General features: G+C 44.8%; 1 protein-coding gene across 7 annotated transcripts in view; it reads right to left on the reverse strand.

Moving 5' to 3' along the window:
• LOC112248528 (EMI domain-containing protein 1) overlaps positions 1 to 25,649 on the reverse strand; it is a 62,637-nt gene extending 36,988 nt beyond the window's left edge. For 2 of the 7 annotated variants that reach the window (XR_006083221.1, XM_024417644.2), the window contains exons 1-3: positions 24,925 to 25,648; positions 12,512 to 12,625; positions 12,261 to 12,364 (exon numbers count right to left, since the gene is read on the reverse strand). Coding sequence is in view for 5 of the 7 variants with exons in the window: in XM_024417644.2 (XP_024273412.1) it covers positions 12,261 to 12,364; positions 12,512 to 12,625; positions 24,925 to 25,112 (406 nt within the window). In the remaining 2 variants the exon portion in view is untranslated. Of the gene's footprint in view, positions 1 to 12,260; positions 12,365 to 12,511; positions 12,626 to 24,924 lie in introns of all 7 variants that reach the window. The other 5 variants (XR_006083222.1, XM_024417648.2, XM_024417645.2 and 2 more) reach the window with 3 other exon arrangements.
• Between the last annotated feature and the right edge of the window lie 1,383 nt (positions 25,650 to 27,032).

Genomic DNA, 27,032 nt, shown 5'->3' on the forward strand with positions numbered 1-27,032 from the left:
TGACTGACTCATATAAAACCCTATCAGTCAGGCTTGGTGGAACGATTTCCCAGTTTAAAAGTTTAAAAGACAGTAGTCTGGAGAGCACACACACCCCACATTGACACACACACACACACACACACACACACACACACACACACACACACACACACACACACACACACACACACACACACACACACACACACACACACACACACACACACACACACACACACACACACACACACACAAACTACTGCATGCACAGTGCAGACGATGGGTGTTGATGTTAGTCTTTTATAGGGTGATGATGCATCTCTGCCCTTTGTCTGTCCTTCAGACACATTCACAGAGGAGGGGAGCTAGCTGCCTAGCGCTGACATGCTCTTTCCCATTGTAAGACCCTTCTACTGTGTAGCTCTATGAAACGCTGTGCAGCTCAAAGGAACCCTATGGAACTCTATGGAACACTGCTCTATGGAACACGATGGAACACTGTGTAGTTCTATGGAACACTATGGAACACTGTGCAGCTCTATGGAACACTGTGCAGCTCTATGGAACACTGTGTAGTTCTATGGAACACTGTGCAGCTCTATGGAACACTGTGCAGCTCTATGGAACACTATGGACCACTGTGCAGCTCTATGGAACACTATGGAACACTGTGTAGCTCAATGGAACACTATGGAACACTGTGCAGCTCTATGGAACACTATGGAACACTGTGCAGCTCTATGGAACACTATGGAACACTGTGCAGCTCTATGGAACATTATGGAACACTGTGCAGAGCTGTTGAACCTGGCTGTACTGTTACGAGCGGGTCAGATTTCTGCTCTGTCAGGTGCAGCCATGAGAAAGGAATTCCAGTTTGCAAAAAAAGCTCTTTGAGAAAGATGAGTGATCCTAACCAGCATCTCACAGCATGTCCTCTCCATCCCCTAAGTGGATCTGAGAGTGTGTGAGGGCTCCATCACTGCTATACTAACAAAAAGAGAAAGAGAGAGGGAGAGAGGAAGAGTAGCAGTCTGTCAGAACCAGGCCAGACTGGACCGTCGCTCATAAACGCCTCAGGAATCTCTGCACCTCTGGCAGGTGTCCATGGTAACCGCAGCATTCCCGGCCCGCCAGTGAATGAGGGAGAGTGGAGGGGAAATGAGAGCGAAAAAGAGAAGGGAACTGAGTGTACTACAGGGCTGAAACAACTGGACTATCTTAGATATTCATCTCCATCTATTATGAGAGGAAATCATACAATATATGAAAACTAGAGACACGCTTCCTTTCTTCAACTTTGACCAATGCACAGGGGGACATTGTCCCCAGAGGTCTGACATACTTAGAACATACACCCTTAAGGGGTTTCAGTATGTTTGACTGAACATGAGAATGTGTTGAGAGGTTTCCAGGGATAGCATAGGTAAAGCCATTAAGAAATAATGCATGGTATTCTTTTATAACACTGGCCCTACCCTGTACCACTCCTTACTCTGGCCTTATACCCCTCCTATCAATCACCCATGCGTAGAGCAGGGAACGGCTGCAGACTCCTGCAAGAAGCTGTGATGTAGTATAGACCTCAACCCTCTAATCCAGTACTTCAACTGAATCACCTTCCTCATCACCATCAGTTAGGTCAGCTGATCAATCTGTCCAGTCAGTACTTGTTCCTTTCAGGTTATGACCTTACCAACCTTCAACAAGCCTTTCAAACAGAGAATAAACGCCCTCTTTCTCCTCTTCTCTTTATTACGAGGACCTTATTTTTCTCACCGCTGGCTGAAAAAACACTGTGGCATCCAAACCCCTCAGCCGTCGCTGCCAAGTGTCAGGACTAACAATGAAAAGGGGAGGAGAGGACATCCCTACCTCCATCCTCTTTCTTCTCTCTGCTCTATCTCTTCCTGGCAGCACTCAGAGAAACGTGTCCCTTTGGAGCAGGGGCAAATTTCAACTCATTCGGCTGCTCATGTCTTTCACCGCCATCTCTCTCTCTCTCTCTCTCTCTCCATCTTCAATGGGGTGAATAGATTACTGAGATGGAGAAAGAGAGGAGGAGAGAGAGAAGGGGAGGATCTAAACTGTGCTAGGACTTTTAGCACTTCTCAACAGTCTCTGGTTCAGAACCCATCTGGTTTCAGCGTCGGTAACACAGTCTTAATGAGTCTCTGTTTACACTAGCAGCTAGGTTTACAAAGCAGTGGAAGTTTCAAGTTTCAATAAAAGATGCATTAGCTTGGAAAAATGCTTCTGTTCTTTTGTAAATAGGATGTTATGACGGGTTTATGTCCAGAAAGGAAAAACATTATTTGAGGAGACAGCGACAGAGAGATTTGTGTATCAGTCTGACTGATACTCAGAGTCAGAACCACGCAGAACCTCACAGCTCCTCTTTTAGGTCAGGTATCCATCTGCAGAATAAGGCAACAGACAGCATGCTGGTCATGTTAAGGAATCTTAGCACTGTCTCTCAGACCCAGACAGTCCCTGTCAGGTGAAACCTTCAGACAGACAACATGGAGGTGAGCCAACAGAAATAATACAGCCAGTACTGAAGAGCCACTCTTCTCCCTGCCTCGCTCCAACGACAGCAGCAGATAGACAGGGCTGTGACTGGAGGCTCTGCTGTGCTCCCATCCAGTAGCACTAAGACTACAGTATGTTTAGACCAGTGGCAGTAGGTGACGTTTAATGAGCATGGCCTTATTTCTGTTATAGCATATTGAATGACTGTCACTCATATTCCATTCGCCCAGCTCAATGTAACATTGATACGTTTAGGCTACTACATGATACCCTAATTTTCCCTATACCCATCATGAGGTTGCTACAAACTAGCCTATGAATGAACGTTAACGTAGGCGCACAGGGCGAGAGAAACATTTTGAGTCATCAAGGTGACAGACAGACAGTGGCACATTCAATACCACCTTGCACACTCTTGTCTGCATCTAGCTCAGGGATATCAAATTCATTCCACGGAGGGCTAAGTGTTTGCGGGTTTTTGGTTTTTCCTTTCAATTAAGACCTAGACAACCAGGTGCATGGAGCTCCTTACGAATTAGTGATCTTAATTCATCAATGAAGTACAAGAGTGGAGCAAAAACCCACAGACACTCTGTCCTCTTTGGAAAGAGTTTGACATGTGATCTAGCTGATCTTGAATGTAATCAATAGTCCCACAGCTGCAAACAAGAGTTTCTATTGGACAAATTCAAGTATGTTTATCCCTGTTTCATTCCGTTTACTTCCATTTAAGAAACGTTTTTCAACAGAATCGGCAGAATGAATACACCCCTGACCACAAGCAAATACAGTTCACTTTCATAGCAGCCACATACAAACAGCATGATCACTTTGCTCATGAATTCCTTCTTGCATCTACGTGCGCTCCTCCTCTCACCTTTTCCCTTTGCTTGTTGGCTTCAGTGCACAACATATGTGACCAGACAAAAAAAATGCTACAAAACCGCTACACACAGCCTACATTGTTGTCACCATATTAGCTAGTCAGTCAACATAGCTACTAGAACTCACACGTTAGTAAATACGCTACAATCATGCAGTACAATGTACAGTTAGCAAGCAGTTTAGCAGTTACACCGGCGGACCCGGTGGCAATAAATTAATAAAACCAAAAGCTTTCCTTGACTTGGAAAAGTACCAGTGTTGGATAGCCATAGCCTGCTAGCTCACTTACCATCCCTCTCTGTTTGATCCAGGTGTTTGAGTAGGCTAAACTAGCTAGCAGAATTCACTAGCTAAGTGAAAGTGAAAAAAATACAACTAAATATCTCTCTCTCTCTCTCTCGCCTCTCCTTCATTTTTGAAGAAATTAATTTGTTCAAAACTGTTCAGTTATTGTCTTCGTCTCTCTTTGAGTCAATTACTCACCACATTTTATGCACTGCATTGCTAGCTAATTATGTTATGTTTTCAGTACTAGATTCATTCTCTGATCCTTTGATTGGGTGGACAACATGTCAGTTCATGCTGCAAGAGCTCAGAGTGCTGTTGTGGCTACTGTAGACTTTCATTGCTAAACAGTGTGTTTTAATCAATTATTTTTGTGACATGGAAATATATTTAATAATGTTTTATTTAAAAATAGTAACTATAAGTTTCACTATTTAAAAAAAAATGAAAAATTCACTGAGGAGGATGGTCCTCCCAAGTCTGTCCTTCATTCTGTGTATGGAGGAGAGGAGGAGAGAGCAGAGAGGAGGTGTGTGTGTGTGTGTGTGCGCTCGTGTGCGTGCGTGTGTGTGTGTGTGTGGGATGGCAGTATGATGGAGTCCAGAGGTCTCTGAGGCGTGACAGTGGAGGAGTCAGGACAGAGGAGGAGATATGAGCTCTCTCCTAAATGATGCATGTCTTCCATGCTCTATTAGTAGGTAAACAGCACACTGCAGAGGGAAACGCTCCTCATCTGTCTGGCGCATGTGTGAACGTACACTCGGTGCCAGATTCAGGGCTGTGCTGAGGAGGCTGTGCTGAGGAGGACTGTCACTGAGGACTGTCACTTCCCAGACACGCACATATACACACACACAAGACACAGATGATGAGGGATGGGTCACTCATGGGTCTTATCAGAGATCTTCACACTTCATCTTTCTCCGCCACACCCTACTGTAAATGCATAGCCTGTCTGCCAGCCAATCACTTTCATTTGGTCTCATATATCAGTCATCTTATCTTTAGAGACACGCTCCTATACCTTCCATTATTCCCTGTCCCACCCTATGAAGGGAAGTCATTTTCCCCCAGTCAAGGCATTTGGTTCCACAGAGCCCAGAGGGAAGCCGTGTCCTCTGTTTTCTCTGATTGCTGCTCACAGAGCCAGTCATGTCTCCAATTAGCCTGTGTGTAAGTTCAGCTCATCCCCCAAGAAACTTCTCCTTCTTCTGCCCCTTCTCAACCCAGAACTAACTATCACCAGACCGCTTCTCTTTCTGACTCAGCACTACCTCCCTCCACCACGTCAGCAGCAGCCACTGAGGGGAGAGGAGTGGGGACACCAATGTGACTGCAACCTGAGTCCCCTCATCTACCCAGAAGAGCAAGAAGAGTGATTTTGGGAGGTCCCTGAAATGAGGGGTCATAAATGATGTCATCACCACCTGTCCGTCCACCGCAGTCCAATGCTCTGTTGTTGCTGTCGGTCTGTCTGTGGTTTGGGATAAGGGAGTGTGGTGGTGGGGGGAGGTGTGGCCTGGGTTAGATAGCTCCTTCCTCAATCCCAGCCCATTGGACCAAAACACTTTGAGTCTTTCTCATGTGGTGTCGTAATATGTTTTTGCACTCTTAGATGACAAATGTGCAACAAGACAATTAAGACTTCTGGGAGTACACAAAACCTCAAACAGATACTGCATATTTACAGAATGATACACAGCACCAACATAGCAACTGCTAGCATTGTTTACATGCTGGATTCACACTAAACATTCTGCCTTGCAGCATCTGGACACAACTGCAGGAGGGAGGGAGAAAAGAGGAGAAGAGAAGAGATTTCATTCTGATTCATATCTGCGGCAGCCCAGGGCTTGAATAAAATAATAAAGAGATAAGTAAGAGAGAAAGAGAGAGCTGGCAGTGTGGAGGATTGAGAGGCAGCCAGTACTGACACACTGCACAGGGAGAGAGAAAAGGGAAGGAGAGACACAGCAGACTAAAGGATAGGAAAGAAGAGGAATGATGATGTGAGAAGACAGGACAGGAGAGGAGAAGAGAGTGGAGAGACTGACACGGTAAGGCGAGGAGAGAGGTGGAAGAGAGATTAAAAGAGAAGAGAAGAGGAGAGGTGGTATAGGGAATGAGTGGAGGTCCCTCTGTGAAAGAGATCCACAGATGGAGGGAGGGCAGTCCCATTGGGAGCCAGGCAGCGCTAGGCCAGGTGAACTCATCAGGGCTGTACAGTACATTACCACCAGCCCCCTGGGAGCTCAGGCCATCCCATCAATGCTGCCATTGTCTCAGACTCAACGACGTCAAAACACAGAGACACATACATCATGGCTACAGGACAGCTATGTGTTCTAACTACTGCATGTCACTCACTACCTCTGAATGGTGCCTTGGTGGGTTGAGGGATGGTAATTGGTTTACACTCTGAGGGGTTGAGGGACAGCAGACAGGCCTAGTAAAAACCTCTGATGACATCACTTAGGATGTAGAGCAGAGACAGTTGAGGGCTGCAGCACCACACCACACCATGACTGACCTCAACACCGCTAGCTACTCCTGAGAACTGAGGCTAACACAGGGAGATGAAGGGTGATGTCAGTAGCGGCACTAACCCCCCCCCCTCCCCTCCCGCTGCATTTCTCTGGCTCTTCCCATTGATAGTCCTTTGCTGTGCAGGGCCCTGAACAGAGCCACACAGTGCCTGTGGGTTTACGGGTCACTCATACAGCCCACACAGGCCCTGTTAAACTGCAGGGTGAGAGGAAATGCCTCTGATTTATTGGGGACAGAGGAGCTCATAGTGTCTGCCACGGGGCAGGACTGTGTGTGTGTGTGTGTGTGTGTGTGTGTGTGTGTGTGTGTGTGTGTGTGTGTGTGTGTGTGTGTGTGTGTGTGTGTGTGTGTGTGTGTGTGTGTGTGTGCGTGCGTGCGTGCGTGCGCACAGCTTCACTAATTTCATCCCTGCAGCCTTTACAAGTTCTAGTTTGCCTGCTGGGTCCATTTCCCCAGAAGAAGAAGAAGCATGATAATTTACACCTCCCTAGGGACTCAGAACAGAGGCCAGGGAAACCATAAATAAACTGACCTGCATGCAGCACAAGGAATCTCAACCCTCATCTGACCTGTGGCAATTGTTGGTTTCCTCGAAAATATACTTCGAAATAGTCTAAAACAACTCTTTACCATTTCCACCCTAACAAACGAGCACACAAACATCAACAGGAGGAGCATGACAGAGGGGCAAACAGAGGGAGAAAAATGCTTCCTTTTCCCTGTTTGCTTTAGTTAATTGATGGCTGGTCACATTGGTAAAATGACTGGTGTCATTTTATAATGAATGGCTGTTGTGACTATTCCCCACTGAGTGGAGAAGCGAGGAGCTAGACGCTCCCACCTCTAATCTCATCTGGGGCCCTCAGCTCCCCTCGCCTCAGCTGTTTCCAATTTGGGCTTGGCACTTGTGCTGCTGTCGCTCGCCATTTACACGCCCATGAATCTCCACACAGGCCTGTCTGCATTCTGCTGGGGGCATGCCTGTCTGTGTGTATGCATAGGATGCCTGTGTATGTGTGTCTGTGTAAATCATGTTTTGTGGGTGATTTTAAGTCAGTGGAGGCTGCTGAGGGGAGGACGACTCATAATAATGTCTGGAACGGAGCGAATGGAATGGTATCAAACCATGTGTTTGATGTATTTGATACCATTCCACTCCAGCCATTACCACAAACCCGTCCTCCCAAATGAAGGTGCCACCAACCTGTGTTGTGAGTGTATCTGAACGTGCATGTGTGTGAAATGTGACGTGTGTGTCTATATTTCCTTATAAATAAATCAGTAAGCGTGCGTATGTATGTGTGTGTATGTACAGTGGGGTCAAAAATTATTGACACCCTTGATAAAGATGAGCAATAATAATTCAAATACTGAGCTATATTGTATTCTCCCAAAAAATTGGATTTTTTTAATACTAATCAACTGTTCAGAGAAAGAGATTTAGTTGAACAAGTAGTAATAATTTTTCTCGAAAAGATAGGAGTCAAATTTATTGACACCCCTAAAGTTTCTTATAAATAAAGCAGTCAAAACATGCTAATCTCTCACCATTACCAATAACAGGGGAGATTAGCAGGTCTTGGGGTTATGATCTTTGACCCTCTGTAACTTTCTCACTGATCATTATTAACACTCATTCAGGATGATCTGCAATCATGGTAGCATCCACGTTAATATACAAGTGTTTAGAAAATTGTACAAGTGACTCTTAAATGACACAATACATTATTTACCATTCGTTTTTATTGGGCACAACATCATCTGAAACACAACCAAAACTGACTGCACACATGCATCAAAAGCTTGATGTAGTCATTGCATGCTAGGAATATGGGACCAAATACTAAACTTTTGACTACTTTATTTAAAATAATCTTTAGGGGTGCTAATAATTTGGTCCCCTACCATTTTGAAAAAAAAGAAGTATTACTTAAGTAATTGTATTTGTAGAAAATAATATAATTTCCCAATTTTTTTGAGCATACAGCATACAGTACGTAGCTCAGTATTTGAATGATTTATTTTATAGTCATTATTGTTCATCTTTTTCAAGGGTCTCAATCATTTCAGACCCCACTGTACGTATGAGTGTTCCAGTGGTTTTACAACCTGTTTATACTGTAAACACAGGGATTGGGGGACCCGGGGTGTGTGGATGAGAGGAGGGAGAAGGACCACTTCAGGGACATCTCTGGAAAATGGTGGCTTCATGTTGGCTCAGCATATTTTGTTTTTGACAGCGCTCCTTCGTGTGGTCCAAGAGGAGTGGGAGTGGAGATCGGCACTCAAAGAGGGGAACTGGCGTCGTGCAGGCCCCAAACCCGGGACCTTACACTGGGTCTTTCGATTTACAGCTACTAGAAACTGCAGCCATTAAAACAGCTAATCATGCTTAACAGCTGTATCCTTCACTATACAAATCCACCAGCACCCACATACTCCCACACTCCCCTTGCTAATGGCAAGCTGCAGCCCAGTGATGTTAAAAGCAAGGGGCTTAGCGTGTAGGCCTCTGATAAGCCACGCAGAGCTGTGAAAACACAGATTACAGTTCCGCGGCTTATTGCAGACGCAGCGCCTCTACCTCCCGGCCACGGCATAATTGCGGCCCAGAAACCGCAGCCTCAGCTTGGATGAGAGACATTGATGGGGACTCTCCCGCAGAGCATCGACAACCTCGCTAATTCAGCAAAACCTCCTCCCTAATGTCTCACTGTGCTGCCTGCCTGCCTGCAGCCCCCTCCTGAGATACTCTGCCATGGTGGTGAGTTGCTTTCAAGTGCCTATCTCTATATATCAAGTTCAGTCCATGATATCAACTGGAGTCTCCCAGTGTCATCCTCACATAACTCAGTCACAGCAGAGGACAAGGACAGTACGCCAACTAACACACCTGACCTGAGGGAGACATGAATACTATCACAGTTTATATGTCAGAGAGACTGGGATCTCCATTTGATGCAGTATTTGATACTGTAGGCACACTGATGTGTTTGACAGCTAGATTGGATGTCATAGTCAAGCCTGTATGGAATACATTTGAAATTCTGTTATAATAAAATTGATATCTAAATGGGGTTTACTTTTGATAGTGTTATTTGGAAGGGTGAAGGGATAGCTCATCATGTTCCAGGTCCAGCAGTAACACAATATCTCCCCAACCTCATAGAAAACAATTAGGACCTAGTAGTCACACCACTGGTCTGGAATTTGAGCCAAGGCTTGAGATTGGGGTGGGGGCCTGAGAGACAGAGAGCAATATGAGGGGTGGTTTAATACAGTGTTATCTTACTCCACATTGATTCTCTGACTGTTTTTCTGTTACCCCCCTGTGTGTGATGTAATGTTTTGTTTTTGGAGCCCTTGGGCTGGATCTGGTGGAGCCAACAGGCCACAGATCTCATGGGAACCTCTGATTGGATGAGAGAGTCTCTCAGGTGCCAGAGTGACCTGAACCCGTCCAATAGCATGCGCTCACTCATCCTGGGTTGGTGCACTCTGCTCCCAGGGTCATTGGGACTGGGGAAAAACACATTCAGGGGACTCTAAACTAAAACAGAGATGTGTTATCTCTAGGTCAGACAGACCAGACAGTCAGAACCCCTAGTCAGCAGGCAGGGGAGCAGCAAGGGGGGGACCAAACTCCAAACGCCACAACCGGGTCAGAGAGTACACATATGTAATGGGACATAGGCTGAACTCAGAAAAGTGAGCGAATGAAAACAACAATACTGAGCACTAAGATTACAGCCAGTGCCCTCACCGCTCTGCCTTTTCCTGAGTGAGGAGGTTTGCCATCTTTCAATCTCACCTCTACTCTCATCCTCCCAGTCTGCCTGTTTGCTGTGGTGACAGATGCAGTAATGCTGACCAGCTCTCAGATAGGGTAATGGTTAGGGTAATGGTGCAGTACAGAGGAGGTAGAGGTAGGGGAGGTAAAGTAAATGAGAGGATCATGCACATTTCCCACAGTCTGTGAGAGGCAGACAGCAAACAGGCAGCAGAGGGACAAGCACACAGCTTGTACTTGACCTCACATTCAATGGACCTGTGAGTGGCGCTCTAACCTTCCTTGACAACGCTATGTCAACAATTTGTGCAATCCTATCTCCAGTCATCCCCATGTCGCTGGTTTTTGCTCCCTAAGAAAGGGGATGAGGGGGCTGAGAGGAGGGGTATCAGATTGTGTGCTGTCAGGGGCCTCTTCTGCAGAGCGCCGGAGGCGGTCCTGGATGCTATCCACGGTGCTTCAGCGCAGCTCTCTCCAAATAGTAGCTGTCACTTCCACTCAGCGCTGCCTGTGATCTGAGCCACCAGGAAGGGCACTCTGATAAGTGCCTAATCCCCCCCCCGCCCTCCAGTCAAACCCCCACTACAGCCCTCCATGACAACCAGAGGGAATCTCCCACAGTACATACAGTAATTGGATAATTATGTTGACAGTGTGTGTGTGTGTGTCTGCTTTCCATGTGTGTGTGTGTGTGTGTGTGTGTGTGTGTGTGTGTGTATCTCGGTAGCCTGTTTTCATCCATGCACGTATGGGTGTTTTTGAGTGTCTTGTACCCTGTATCCGAGTATGTGTTACATGTGTACACGTTGTGTCAACATGTGTAAAGGGTGTGCTGGTGGGAAAAGTGGAGTAATTTCTCCCAAAAGAGGCCCCCTTAGAGCACCCAGCAGCAGGCAGCGGGCCCCTGGGAGGCCCCAGAGAAACTGTTAGCTCACCTGGGAGGAGTGGGCTGGTTGGAGAGGGAAACAGCAGTCCCATGTCAACACCACTGAGAACTCAATGTTTTACCATAGCAAAGGGTTATTGTAATCTGTGTCACAAAGCTCAACGATTTACAGTTCCACCTAGAACACTAACAGCCCCGAGTCCTGGGACAAACAGTCACTCCACCCTGTACCCCAGACAAGGCTGAGACAGGGGGCCAGCCAGCACCAAGGGAAATCATTAAGCTCTGTTCTGTTCTGGGTGAGAGGGGTGAGGAGAGGTGTGTGTGGGGGCGTGGTCGCATGGACGGGGGGAGCTACTGGAGTTGAAATGATCAGAAGAGCAATAACAGAGAGTTAGCATGGTAGAGGATGACAACATACTTGCAGCTGGACTATATAACTCTAAACCACAAAAAATAATTGACCTTACGTTTCAATGACTGTGAAGTTGGACACATAAAAACCTAGACGATTAATAAAATGGAGGCTGTTGGCTCTGCCCTGAGATCCTGATGTGAGGTTTTTGCAAGACTATTGGAGAGTGAGAATGTTTTGTTATGATGCAGGCAAACAGAGGGGTATCCTAGTGGAAAGTACCAAACACTTTAGTCATATTACTCATATATTAGTTCGGAGGAACTCCTGGGAGACTAACACAGTGGGGAACTGGGAATACTGGATAACACAGAGAAAGATAGAGACCGAGAGGTGTGCTGATGGAAATGGGGAATAGAACAAAGACCTAGATACATTATTGAACTTCAGATAAGTCAGAAAAGATAACTTGGAGAAAGGGATAAGAAAAAAAGAGAGAGATCAAACCAGAGTGAGAGTGAAAAGAGAAGTGAGAGTGTGGAGAGACGGAAGAAGTGGAGGGGAGAGCCAAGGCATCCTGGCAGCTGTCTGGTCGTCACGGTTTCCCCCTCCAACCCACGGCTGAGGGGCTGCGTCAGAACCAGGCTCCAGGCCTCCAGGACTACACATCCACATGATTAACTACCTCAGCCCTTAATCACTCTCACATCCTGGGGTCTCTCTCTCTCTCTCTTCTCACCAAAACCTTATGTCCTCATTGTTCTGCTTTTCAGTTGTGAGCGAGCACTGCCAGTCAAGCAGAGGAGCGAGAGAGAGAGAGAGAGAGAGAGAGAGAGAGAGAGAGAGAGAGAGAGAGAGAGAGAGAGGAAATGAGATGTAGAGAGGTGAGAGAAAGACACTACAGGGACCAGAAATGAGAGAAGTACAGAGACAGGGAGAAGATGTGGAGAAGATCTGAGAAGTCTGTAAGTGCATAAATCCCTCTGTTGCCCTCTTACCTTCTTCACATGCGGTGCCGCTGTAGCCTGGACAGCACTTCCACTCCAGAGAGGTGACGGCACGGTACACCACCTTATAGGAGGGTCTGACCACTGTCCAGTAGCTGAGGAACACACACGCATAGGCCAATGTCACAAACAGTGTAAGGAGGAACCAGTTCTTCTGATCGTGTGGCTCATTCATCAAGCTGTAGATGTAGGGTGTGTTCATGAGGTTTTGACATGCTGTGTTTTGGGTTAGAGAGACTCACCTGCCCCCTGTGCATCCCTGTGGCCAGCGACATGTCTGGTAGACACGCTGCATGGTTGTCCCATTCTGCACCTGGCACGTCACTGTCTTAGTGACCGTATGGGGACACCAGTTCCTGAGAGAGAGTGGCGAGAAGGAGAGAGAGGGAGGAGAGGGGACACATAGAGCAGGTTTAGCATGCGCACTCAAAGTCAACAAGACAAAAGGGGAGGTAAACGTACTATTGGCTTCAGTTCTCCTCCACACCTGTTCTACAAAACTACAAGCAACAGGTGGTCATATCATTATCTGATTTAACACCCACACAGTATATTTATCTCTCCCACACAAACATACAGTACCAGTCAAGAGTTTGGACAAACCTACTCATTCAAGGGTTTTTAAAATGTTTTTACTATTTTCTACATTGTAGAATAATAGTGAAGACATGAACACTATGAAATAACACATATGGAATCATGTAGTAACCAAAAAAGTTGTAAACAAATAAAAATGTGTTTATATTTGAGATTCTTCAAAGTAGCCGTCCTTTGCCTTGATGACAGCTTTGCACACTCTTGTTGTAGGCTGTGTTGACATTGCAGTCTTCCCTTATCCGCTGGCATCCCCCCCCCTGGGTCTCTTGAGAGGCAGAGTCACTGAGGGGGAACCGAGAGTGGGGGGGCTCTACACATTAGAGTGAGTTTCAAACACAGGTTAATAGTAAGTCATAGGCCCACTCCCTCACAGGTCAATATGAGACACAGAAGCCCTCACTGGTCAAAATGTGTATTTTAAGAAGTTAAACACCAAAGCTTTACATTTACCACTCACTTGTTATGTAGCCTCTATTAAGGCTCTGTATACATACTGTCACTACATAAAGCTCTCACAACTAATGAAGGTCTTGGTTTTTAGATTTATTTTGGACCACATGCAGCCAAAGACATCTGAGCCTGATTTAGGAGAGGAGCCATGGGATGGTTTCAATCACTGCGTTATTGGTCGGAAGAAAATGCTAACAAGGGGAACAATGCTCTTAGAAATAAGAGGGGGAAACCTCTCGATGGTATTCATTAAACATGTCCGACATCGAGCAGGAATTAAAAGCCACCGGCAACACAGACCGGATGAGGGACAAAACAGAACACACATAAAAAAAAAGGTTTTCTAAGTGTTTTATAATCCAGAGTGGGAGCAAACTGAGGAGAACCTAGAGGAGTTTATGATACAAACCCTGCAAAACCCAGATGAGACAAAGTCCTATTGATATCTCTTTGGATTTACCTCTCATCCCTCAAGTCGACAACCATAAATCAAGGAAACATGGAGCGGCACAGAGAGAAATCTACACAGAGGCTATTAGAGCCAACATGTGTTAGCAGTCTTTTGTTAACAACAAAGTGTACAAATACCATGATCACCCTCATATGGCTTGCGCTGAGTAGAGGGCAGAACATGGAAAACAATTACCATATCGCCATCTGTTTAGTATATAGAACACAGAACAGCAGAGGAGTCTCTGTGTACTTCATAGTAATACTATGATTTGATTATAATAATACTCGTGTCATGATGTTTGCATATGTGTCAGGTTGTTTAAACCAATGACTGTGTGTAACTACTATATACACTATACGGTGTCTTCAGAAAGTATTCACACCCCTTGACTTTTTACACATTTTGTGTTGTTACAGCCTTATTCTAAAATGGATTAAATAAATACAAATCCTGAACAATGCACACCCAATACCCCATAATGAGAAAGGGAAAACATTTTTTTTTAGAAATGTTAGCAAATGTATTAAAAATAAAAAAAACATAAATAGCATATTTACATAAGTATTCAGACCCTTTGCTATGAGACTCGAAATTGAGCTCAGATGCATCCTGTTTCCATTGATCATCCTTGAGATGTTTCTGTGGTAAATTCAATTGATTATAAATGATTCTGTGGTAAATTCAATTGATTGGACATGATTTGGAAAGGCACACAACTGTCTATAAAAAGGTCCCACAGTTGACAGCATGTCAGAGCAAAAAACCAAGCCATGAGGTCAAAGGAATTGTCCGTAGAGCTCCGAGACAGCTCTAGAGTTCCTCTGTGGAGATGGGAGAACATTCTAGAAGGAAAACCATCTCTGCAGCACTCCACCAATCAGGCCTTTATGGTAGCGTGACCAGACAGAAGCCACTCCTCAGTAAAAGGCACATAACAGCCCTCTTGGAGCTTGCCAAAAGGCACCTAAAGACTCTCAGACCATGCGAAACAAGATTCTCTGATCTGATGAAACCAAGATTGAACTCTTTGGCCTGAATGCTAAGCGTCACGTCTGGAGGAAACCTAGCACCATCCCTACAGTGAAGCATGGTGGTGGCAGCATCATGTTGTGGGATGTTTTTCAGCAGCAGGGGACTAGTCAGGATCGAGACAAAGATGAACAGAGAAAAGTACAGAGAGATTGTTTATGAAAACCTGCTCCAGAGTGCTCAGGAACTCAGACTGGGGCGTAGGTTCACCTTCCAACAGGACAACGACCCGAAGCACACAGCCAAGACAATGCAGTCTCTGAATGTCCAAATCCAGGCCCAGCCAAGATTTGAACCCTGGGGGGGTTTATTACAAATTAGCAAAAATTTATAAAAATCTGTTTTTGTATTGTCATTATGGGGTATTATGTGTAGATTTATGAGGGGGGGAAACAATTTCATCAATTTTAGAATAAGGCTGTAATGTAACAAAATGTGGAGAAGCCACTGTATATACAAAAGTATGTGGACACCCCTTCAAATGAATGGATACGGCAATTTCAGACACACCTGTTGCTGACAGGTATATGGAATCGAGCACACAGCCATGCAATCTCCATAGACAAACATTGGCAGTAGAATGGCCTTACTGAAGAGCTCAGTGACTTTTAACGTGGCACCGTCATAGGATGCCAGAGGTGCTGCTAGAGGTGCCCCGGTTAACTGTAGGGGCTGTTATTGTAAAACGGAAAGGTCTAGGAGCAACAACAGCTCAGCTGAGAAGTGATAGGCCACATGGACCGCCGAGTGCTGAAGCACGTAGCTCATAAAAATCGTATGTCCTCGGTTGCAACACTCACTACCGAGTTCCAAACTGCCTCTGGAAGCAACGTCAGCACAATAACTGTTTGTCGGGAGCTTCATAAAAAGCATGAGCTGGTGCACACCCAGAGAAAATTATTTAGACTGTGGAGCAGTAGAAACATGTTCTCTGGAGTGGTTAATCACGCTTCACCATCTGGCAGTCCGACGGACAAATTTGGGTTTGACGGATGCCAGGAGAACGCTACCTGCCAGAATGCATAGTGCCAAATGTTAAGTTATGTGGAGGAGGAATAATGGTCTGGGGCTGTTTTTCGTGGTGGGGCTTTGCCCCTTAGTTCCAGTGAAGGAAATCTTAACGTGACAGCATACAATGACATTCTGGACGATTCTGTGCATCCAACTTTGTGGCAACAGTTTGGGAAATGCCCTTTCCTGTTTTAGCATGACAATGCGCCGTGCACAAAGCGAGGTCCATACAGAAATGGTTTGTCGAGATCGGTGTGGAAGAACTTGACTGGCCTGCACAGAGCCCTGACCTCAATCTCATAGAACACTTTCTGGATGAATTGACCTCAATAATGCTATTGTGGCTGAATGGAAGCAAGTCCCTGCAGCAATGTTCCAACATCTAGAGGAAAGCCTTCCCAGTAGAGTGGAGGCTGTAATAGCAGCAAAGGGGGAACCAACTCCATTTTAATAACCATACATTTGGAATGAGATGTTCGACGAGCAGGTGTCCACATGACTACATTTGGTCATGTAGTGTGTGTGTGAGAAAGAGTGTGTGTGTGTACCAAGCTGAGCAGCCCTAAAGCAGCCCACAGTAACAACTCCTACATGTTGTAGTGCCTGCACAGTGCACACAAGCTCCTACTAGGGCCATATAATCTAGAGAACCTTTCCCTCTTTAACACTGTATGAGCCTCCATAAAGGGTAAATGGGTTGTTGGGATGGGTCCCTGTTTCCTTCCCCCTCCATGGCCTCCACAACCAATAGATAACCTTCTGAAGCCTCAGAAAGAGAGAGAGAAAAGAGAAGAGGAGAGCATATGAAGAGAGAGAGAAGATGAAGAGAGAAAGAGAGAGAGAGGAGAGAGAGAAGATGAAAGAGAGAGAGAGAGAGAGAGAGAGAGAGAGAGAGAGAGAGAAGACGAAGAGAGAGTAAATAAAGAGAAAAAAAGAAAGAGAGAGAGCTACCATGCTTTTTAAAATGATTATGTTTATTTATCAGGGACCATGTACAACATGCCATTGCACCAGATTTAGCTCGATAGCTCATTTTCATCTGTTGTCCCTGCGCTTCATGGGAGGCCAGACCTCTAACCATCCCTCCTTCAGTTCAGAACTAGCCAGGGGAAGTGGTTTATCCCTTGATATCCCTCGATTTTCTTTTCTTGTTCCTAGACCTTAGCTATTCTATCACACAACAAATCAAATCAAACTTTGTCACATGCTCTGAATACAACATGTGTAGACCTTACCGTGAAATGCTTACTTACAAGCCCTTAACAGTTCAAGAAAGAGTTAAGAAATAGTCTGTAAATGTCAATAAGCCGGTGACCATTTGATTAATTGTTCAGCAGTCTTATGGCTTGGGGATAGAAGCTGTTAAGGAGCCTTTTGGTCCTAGACTTGGCGCTCCAGTACCACTTGCCATGCGGTAGAAGAGAAAACAGTCTATGACTTGGGTGACTGGAGTCTTTGACAATTTTTTGGGCTTTCCTCTGACACCGCCTAGTATATACTGTAGGTTCTGGATGGCAGGAAGCTTGGCCCCAGTGATGAACTGGGACGTACACACTACCCTCTATAGTGCCTTATGGTCAGGATGCTCTCTATGGTGCAGCTGTAGAACCTTTGGAGGATCTGGGGTCCTGAGGGGGAAAAGGTGTTGTCATGCCCTCTTCACGACTGTCTTGGTATGTTTGGACCATGTTTGGACCTGATATATCGTTGGTGATGTGGACACCAATGAACTTGAAACTCTCAACCTGCTCCACTACAGCCCTGTCGATGTTAATGGGGGCCTGTTCGGCCCGCCTTTTCCTGTAGTTCACGATCAGCTCCTTTGTCTTGCTCACATTGAGGGAGAGGTTGTTGTCCAGGCACCACACTGCCAGGTCTCTGACCTCCTCTCTATAGGCTGTCTCATCGTTGTCAGTGATCAGGCCTACCACTGTGGTGTCGTCAGCAAACTTAATGATGGTGTTGGAGACGAGTTTGGCCACGCAGTCGTAGGTGAACAGGAACTACAGGAGGGGACTAAGCACACACCCCTGAGGGGCACCCCGTGCTGAGGATCAACGTGGCAGACGTGTGGTTGCCTACCCTTACCACAATCACCTGAACAATCACCTGAAATGGGGATTCATGCTATTGCTGCTGCGCCCCACAATGATCTGTCCACTACCCGGACAGCATTGGACCTGGATCAAACGAAAAGCAGGTTACACCGTTTAAACCACTAACCTTGTATGAGGAATATTACCATGACCGATAACACTGATTAGATCACAACAGGACTGGGAATTAGCCAGATGAATTCATCCAGTGGATATTAGAAGAGAGAATTTCCACATTAATGGAATTATGCTTTGACTCTGTTTTGTTTTCTTTAAAATGTCTGCCAAACAGAAACTATTGATTTCAACGTTTAACAAACCATATAACTCTATGCACAAGGACTACTTTTAACCATTTCCACTGAAAAATGTACAAAACAAATTTAGTGGAAGAACTGTGCAGATGCAAAATTTGTTAACGGAATTATGGTAAAATCTCCCTCCGGTTTTAATGCGACCACGTTTTCCAAAAGCTCTGTTAACTGTCTTCTCAGAATTAAGATTCAAAGACATCTACAGAAGGAATCGGGTGACATGGCACACATTTATAAAAAAGTGGCTGTCCCCATAGGGGAACCCATTTTGGTTCCATGTAGAATCCTTTTTGGTTCCAAGTATAACCCTTTTGGGTTCCATGTAGAACCCTCTGTAGAAAGGATTCTACATGGAACCAAAAAAGGGTTTTTCAAAGGGTTATCCCATGTGGACAGCCAAAGAACCCTTAAAGGTTCTAGATATATTTTGGTCATTGTTCCCTGATCTGTACTACACAGAAATACATAATTATGGATATGAATGTCATTCTCCTCATGTTTAACAAGTTTGGACATCACAGTGCAGAGCAGTAGAGTACAGAGTACAGTGCAGTACAATACAGCACAGCAGAGTAGAGTAGGGTCGAGTTCAGTACACAGATAAATAAAACCGTTATGAGCTGAACATAACAGTACGCCGGTTTGGTAATGCCCAAGATGAGCCTGCCTGTGTGTGAGAGGAATTGTCCACATCCTCCCCACTACAAAGGGGATCAGACACTGTGATTGTTCCCAGCTTTGATCCACCATGGGCCCACGGGCTCACCAAGAGTCTGTTAAGCAGAGGTAACACCGCCTAAGACCATTATCCCCTGCTACAACATGGCCCCCATGTAATTTCTACTACTCAGCTGGAATCACAGCAGTCTGCAGTAAGGCTCTCACAAATAATTACTTTATTTGATAGAAGAGACAACTTTGTTTCTATAGAGACTCACTATAGCTTGTGTTATCCATTGCAAAAGTACCACAGTGATAAACAGATTACAGCTGAAGTAGTTTTTATAGAGACTCAGTATACTGTATCTTGTGCTATCAAAGTGAAACATTACAGCTGAACTAGTGGGGAGTTGGGGTACTGCATCTCACATTAGGGACACAGGTGTTTGTTTTACCTAATAGTTCCAGTCTCAACTGCAAAGTGTAAAACTTCCCCAGGGTTGAGATGTCCCCTGGTTACAAGGTGTGAAACCCAACAGCACGGCTGTGTTTAACTGGCACTGGCACCAGGCAGGCAGGCAGGCCCACTGAGAGTATCAAGTCTCTCTGCAAACACGTCAGACTCCCTCCCTCCTTCCTTCCTTCACTCCCGATGCTGGACCAAAACCAAGTAAATCACAAGGCACAACGAGCCCTGAAACTGATCACAGCCAAATGTTTAGAGGGAAAAAGGAAATCTAAATGCTTAAGGGAGAGAAAGATCACAGCTTTGGCCCAACAACTAATTAATAAAAATGACAGAGAGCTCATGAAATTGTCACGTTGACAAGCTTCTACTCTTCAAGGTGAGCAGCGCTGCTGCTGTCCTCTCACTGCAGTGTGCCTGAGGACTGTTGTTCACACAGGAAGGCTCCTCCAAGGCCATGCAGATCTATATGCAGTTAGGTAAGAGCACTAGTTATTGGAAAGAGAAGAAACAACAACAGAGAGAGAGATAGAGCGAGAGAGAAGATAGAAACAGAGATAGAGAGAGGAATAAACCTAGAGCCAGGCCCTCTGAGACACAGAGAGAGTAGAGGAGGGCAGACAGGCAGGCTCACAGAGGACAGAGGAAGGCCAGGTTAGGGTGAATAATGTCCAGGTGCATTCCCCACCGAGCTTCCTGTTTCAGTCCCTCTCCCTCTCAATAACTCTCTTCATCTGGGACATAGTTGAAAATCGCAGCCCCCCTTCTCACCCTCTTTCTCCAGCCCAATGCTGTGGGAGGAGGGTAGAACATTAAAAAAAAGACATTTAGTATGATAAAAATCTCAATGAATTCCTCTAGATTTCTGGCTGTGGGAAAAGCTCTTGTCGAGAACAAACGACAAAAGACAGATGTGGCAGAGGGCCAGACGAGAAGCGATGAGGAGGTGGAGGAGAGGAGACGGCAGAGGTCACACAAGGAAGCCCTCAGTGGAACAGACAAGGTGTAGAGGATAGACCAATTAGGATGCACTGTGGGTCCCAGGGCAGAGGGAAAAGGGTGCAACAAAAGAGAGAGAGATATTCAGTGACATTTTTGAAGAGAGACGGATCAAACATTCCTGGAGTTAAAATCTGGAGCTGGAGAGAACGAGAGTGAGCTTCTAACTGGGATAGACCATGAAAGACATTATTCTGCACAAAGACAGAGGGAAAGTTGAAGGACTGATTTTAATAAAGGACAAGAGAGAAGAGAACACAGCGTTAGATAAAGAGTGTATTTTGTTTACAACAATAGAGAGAGAGAGAGAAAAAAATCTAAAGATAAATAAAGCCAAAAAAAGAACATGAAAGAGCAGATAAGTACCAGTAGTATAGTGTGTTGGTGGTCGTCACTGCTCTGTGGGTTGATATACTGCAGCGGTGTAGAAGAGGTGTTGAATGAGAGGTTAATGGGGGACATTAGGGGTGTCCCATTGGGTTCCAATTTTAGTCAGGATCAAAGGACATGTCAGGGGCCAATCAGGCCATAGTGAATGAGAGGAGGGGGCCAAAGCCCTCTAAGCAGAGCCGGGCAAAAGGGCTCTCCATACCTGATAAACGTACCCGCTCTGTGTAGACCTCACCGTGAAATGCTTACTTACAAGCCCTTAACCAACAGTGACTCTTCAAGAAAGAGTTAAGAAAATATTTACCAAATAAATGTAAGTAAAAAATAATAAAAAGTAACACAATAAAATAACAATAACGAGGCTATATACAGGGGGTACCGGTACCGAGTCAATGTGCGGGGGTACAGGTTAGTTGATGTAATTTGTACATGTAGGTAGGAGGGAAGTGACATGCATAGACAATAAACAGCGAGTAGCAGCAGTGTAACAAACAAATGGAAGGAAGGGGGAGGGGTGTCAATGTAAATAATCCGGTGGCCATATGATTCATTGTTCAGCAGTCTTATGGCTTGGGGGCAGCCTTTTGTTAAGGAGCCTTTTGGTCCTAGACTTGGCGCTCCGGTACCGCTTGCATTGCGGGAGCAGAGAAAACTGTCTGACGTGTGAGTATTTGACCATTTTTTGGGCTTTCCTTTGACACCTGTGATGTTTGAGTGAATGTGTAGGCGGGAGTGTGTGACACTCTTTGATACGGATGACCAAGCTGTGTGTGTGTGTGTATGCATGTGTGTGTGTGCGTGTGCATGTGTAACTGTCAGCTCCTCTGTTGGGGGTAGTGCAGGAGAATGCGGTGGTGATGGGTCAGGCTCTAGAGGTCCCACAGTGAGAGGTCTGTGTGGCAGTCAGACCATGACTCCCCCTCCTCAGGCTGGCAGCACAGGAAATAGCTCACAAAATGAGTACCTTTTGTATCCCTTTGATATTTAAAGTAGAAATTGTGCACCAATATTGAACTGAAAAAAAAACTGTTATTTGAAATTAATTAAATAAAGTGCACTTTATCATTCAGATTTTTTATATTAATAAATACTTTTTTCCGTGCACCCTCGGTGACTTCTAGAAACATTTGAACCCACTTAGCCCCAACATTTGTCAACATTTTCACCATCATTGTAAAGCTCTAGTTATTTTGTTGCTTTGACAAAGTAATTTCTGAATATTATTACTTATTTAAGGTGACTAGTGATTCACTCATTTTAATATGGTGAAACTGTTTCTTAAAAAAAAGAGTGAAAAAAAGAAACCTTGAAGATCTAATAGTCAAATCCTAGTGGAAAAGCAGCCGACTGGGCACACACTGGTTGAACCAATGTAGTTTACACGTCATTTCAATGAAAGGATGTTGAACCAAAGGGGAATAGAAGTTAAATAGGCGTTTCTGCCTAGTGGGAGGTGAACTGGTCCTACTCTTTTTGGCCATTTGCTGGTGTTTTGTGGTGGAAAACTGAGCTGGCCGAGCATAACATGTCAACCTTGTTACCCATAGATAGACTGGCTGGAAATGTTTTAACAATAAATGCAAACTTGTGAAGCTTGCATTCAATTGCCACCCCCTGTTGCACACAACAAGTTTCCATTCCCTCGTCACAAGGAGATTTGTGGCTGATTTAAGATGAAATTGTCAACCTTGTTACAGTCAACCCTGTTAGTTTAATTGGCACTTCATATGCACTTACTATAGTAATTTAATTGTTTTTTTTTTACCTCGAGATGGGAAAATGAAATCAAAAGTTTTTTATGACCAAGTTAAACTTCTCAAGAACCACTGAATTAGTGGAATGACACAGCTGCTGTCTTATCCCTTAACTACGCTTGGCTTCAACAGCCCTCATTTAGGCCAAGGGTGAAAAAACCCTGCTGCATTGCCTTTATTGTAAGAATGGTTCACTCAAAGTATTTTTTTGATACTGTAATGGCCCTGTGATTTATTACAAGCTCTGGCTTGTGTCATGTATGTGCTGCTTATTGTGTTGATGGCAATTTTGTCTGGTTGATGTCATGTGCCTGTTTGTCTTTTATTTCACTTTTATTTTATTCATGCAAGTCAGTTAAGAACAAAATCTTATTTTACAATGACGGGTTAACCCGGCCAAACCCTCCCCTAACCCAGACGATGCTGGGCCAATTGTGCGCCGCCCTATGGGACTCCTGATCCCAGTCAGTAGTGATCCAGCCAGGATCAAACCAGTGCCTGTAGTGACAACTCTAGCATTGGGATGCAGTGCCTTAGACCACTGCACCACTCAGGAGCCTTGATACTGATGTGTTGATGCTGCTGTCTTAGTCAAAGTCTCTCTTGAAAAATAGATTTTTATCTCTTCGAGATTACCCTGGTCAAATAAAGGATCAATCAATAACATTTCTAGGTTGCCCGGGATGCTGGTCTGAATCTAGCACTAGGGAGACTTTTTTCAGTCATTGTTATCTCTTGACCAATAGTCATTATCTCTTGACCACCCCTACCATTATTAAAATAAACTTTTATCTCTCTCAGTACCTCTGTCATCAAGACTTTGTTCAATGCTTTGTATGTGGACAAAGGAATGTTACAGTGCTCCTACTACGGCCATGTGAGAGGAGAGGACAGCCCTCTGTCCTACACGGAACTAATGGTAATGCCCCCAAATGGTCTTGTTGACACACACCATAAACATGCCTGTCTACATGACGCAGCCTAGACAGACAACAGCCCAGATGAAGTAGAACTGCAGCTGCATGTGTTTAGTAAACATGTCCACCAACCACAGCACATGAGTGACAGAGAGAGACTCAGGGTGGAGGAGTAAACGCAGCAGACCAAGGCTAGGGCCTCTCTGCACCACCTGGACACTTCTCAGGGACACTACACTCATCAGCAGGACCCTCCACCCACTCTCCTCTCCTCTCCCCCATCAACCCCCCCATCGCCCAGAACCTGAGAGAGTAAATATTAGTGTGATGGGGAACTTGATCACATCCACATTGGCTGGCTGGCCTCTGTGAAAAACACTAGCTTTGTCCAAAAGGGAAGCGAGGGGGCTGGTGTTTTCCACTCTGTGTTTAGTCTGAGGGCTTTGCTCACAGAACCACCCTCATCAACAACCCTGCTGTTATACGGAACCCTCACCTCTGAGGATCACAGGGGAGGAACACACAGAGGGAGAACATCAAAACAATCCAACAGAAAGAGAGATTACTAAACACAGATCTGACCATTTCACACAATATAGTAGTATATTTGTGCAACAAACGATAAAGAGTAGCTTTTTCACCTGTTATTCAGCAGATCCACTTTATTACAACATAAAACAGACCAGCGTTTTCCATTCACTATCCATTCCAGTTCAAGAGCTCCCCTCTGTTTGCTGAGACCCATACAAGGGGGATTTATAGAGGCAGATGAGAGGGTTGAGTTGGTGGTTTGTACCTGTCTTTATGGATGTGTGTGGGGCTTAGTGGAGGACTGAGTCTGGTCAGATGAGGAGCTCCCTGACAGCTGAGAGACAGCAGATGTTGGAAAGGAAGAGAACTGCTGCCGGCCAGACCAGAGCACAGTTTAGAGACAGCATTGCTCTCACAGGACAGGAGCCAATAGGCCACACAGAGCGACAGTGGGCAGGCCAATGAGGATGGGAGAGCACTGCACACAGTGCGCAATGTGCTGCCTGGACAGGAAAAAGGAAACCCAGTGTCAAGCAGACAATGAGACCTGCTAGATGGATAGAATAGGGTTGGGAAGAGTCATTGTTGGTTGCTTAAATAGGCAGAAAAAAGGGGTCTTTGAGGTCCTCAAAAGATGGATAGGTATTGATAACAATAGGTTAGTTATAAGTATATCTGGAAAAAAAATAAAGACAACTAAAATGAATTGAAAATAGAGTTTTTAATCAGTGACATTAAATGTGGCCTTATCTATGAATGTTTCAAATTGTGAATGGTATGGATCCTAAAGCAGGTCATTTTATCTGAAAGGATGCTTCAAAGACACAGAACCTTTGAGTGAGTCTTTGACAGGTTTGTTTTATTGGGCCTTAAGAAGATCTAGCCTACTGTACTAGCCTAGTAATCATCATTTCCATGAAAGGTTATAGGCTCTAATATACAAATTAGAAGATGCACAACAATAAACGATAAGGCATTAATCCATACCTTTTTTGATAAATAGAGGTTTGAGACGCTGCGGAAGACTCTCTGTTGAGCTGTGTCCCAGCTGAATATTTGTAAAGACCCGTCCTCCAGGTTCCGTGCGCTGCAGAGGTCAGCCACAGCAGCAGCACAATCCAACTGAAACTTTTTCGGGAAAGCGCGGACACGCAGTCCGGTTGACACGCTCCCATTTCCGCGGCGTCAAAAAAGCACAGGCTGAAGAGTTCCTAAAAAAAAGTGAGCTAGTGAGTAGATTTCTTTCCAGTTCGAGAAAAAAATATACCTAAAAGTCCAGGTTTTCGCTTCACGGAGAGAGAGCGCATCCCTTCATCAACCAAATACATAAAATACAAATATCAACTACACCTTTACCGTTATAATAGCAAGAAAGAACGTGGCTGCATTTTAAATATCACGAAAAGAAAGGTAAAAATGACAGGCCGAAAACAAAAATATTCAAACATTCACCGACTTTGCAGAAAGTTCCCCACATGCCCTAATCTATAGGCAGTGTTCCCGAAGCAACCAGCCAAAATAGGTAGGCTAATGTGACTGGCCGGTCTCTTTTCTTTTCACTATCAGCACTCCCTCCCTCCGTCTGTGCGTACTGTAGCCTATCTCAAGTCGAGCTTCTCACAATGGAAATAAATTAGTCTCCTTCAGTCTTTTAAAAGCACAGCCCGCAGTCTTTTACCCTGCCCATTCTCTATTTCAACATTTCACCGGAAACAAGGCACGTCAAAAAACAGATTCCCTTTAAGCGTCTATCGTCATTATCAACACTGAACTATCCCGGAGTGATGTATGTCATATTCCTAATCCTAATCATTATAGTTTCGAAATTCTACAGTGGTAGGCTACACGTGGAACTCATGTGAACAGAATAAATGATTGTGAAATAAAGAAGTTAGTCCGATGCATTCTGATGACAATAAACATGCATAAATAGCCCAATATTATGGTGGTGATGATGCTGCTGCTGAATTAGTCTTTAATCTCTGTTCGTGAGTGTCTATAAGTGCCCATGCTTTATTCTAAGGACATAACACCTAGATGCCAGACACACTTTGCATTGTGTCATCTGGTATATATTAGCATGCAGTAGACATGCTCTGTATCGTTCTCAGTGGCATAGCGCAGTTTCGCTGAACGACCCGCAAGGTCCAAGCAAGAAAAAAAATAGCAGTTTTATAGCTAATCTCATGCTATTTTACACATTTTGCCATGAGGCTGCGAGAAAATGTTTCTGTTGTTCAGGGATTCTTGAAAGACTGGACAATCGCAAACATTTATCTTGATATTAACACAATTTGAAATATATTTAATCAATAAGGCCCGAGGGGGTGTGGTACACGGCCAATATACCAAGGCTAAGGGTTGTTCTTACACATAAAGCAACAAGAGTGCCTGGACACAGCCCTTAGCCGTGGTATATTAGCCATATACAGTGGAAGTCGGAAGTTAACATACACTTAGGTTGGAGTCATTAAAACTCGTTTTTCAACCACTCCACAAATTTATTGTTGACAAACTATAGTTTTGTCAAATCGGTTAGGTCATCTATTTTGTGCATGACACAAGTAATTTTTCCAACAAATGTTTACAGACAGATTATTTCAATTATAATTCACTGTATCACAATTCCAGTGGGTCAGAAGTTTACATACACTAAGATGACTGTGCCTTTTAACAGCTTGGAAAATTCCAGAAAATGATGTCATGGCTTTAGAAGCTTCTGATAGACTAATTGACATCATTTGAGTCAATTGGAGGTGTACCTGTGGATGTAATTCAAGTCCTTCAAACTCAGTGCCCCTTTGCTTGACATCATGGTTAAATCAAAATAAATCAGCCAAGACCTCAGAATTTTTTTTGTAGGCCTCAACAAGTCTGGTTCATCCTTGGGAGCAATTTCCAAACACATGTTTGGAGGAAAAAGGGGGACGCTTGCAAGCTGAAGAACACCATCCCAACCGTGAAGCACGGGGGTGGCAGCATCATTTTTTGGGGTTGCTTTGCTGCAGGAGGGACTGGTGCACCTCACAAAATAGATGGCATCATGAGGGAGGAAAATTATGTGGATATATTGAAGCAACATCTCAAGACATCAG

The sequence above is a fragment of the Oncorhynchus tshawytscha genome, linkage group LG04, assembly GCF_018296145.1.
Source record: "Oncorhynchus tshawytscha isolate Ot180627B linkage group LG04, Otsh_v2.0, whole genome shotgun sequence".
Classification (NCBI taxonomy): Eukaryota; Metazoa; Chordata; class Actinopteri; order Salmoniformes; family Salmonidae; genus Oncorhynchus; species Oncorhynchus tshawytscha.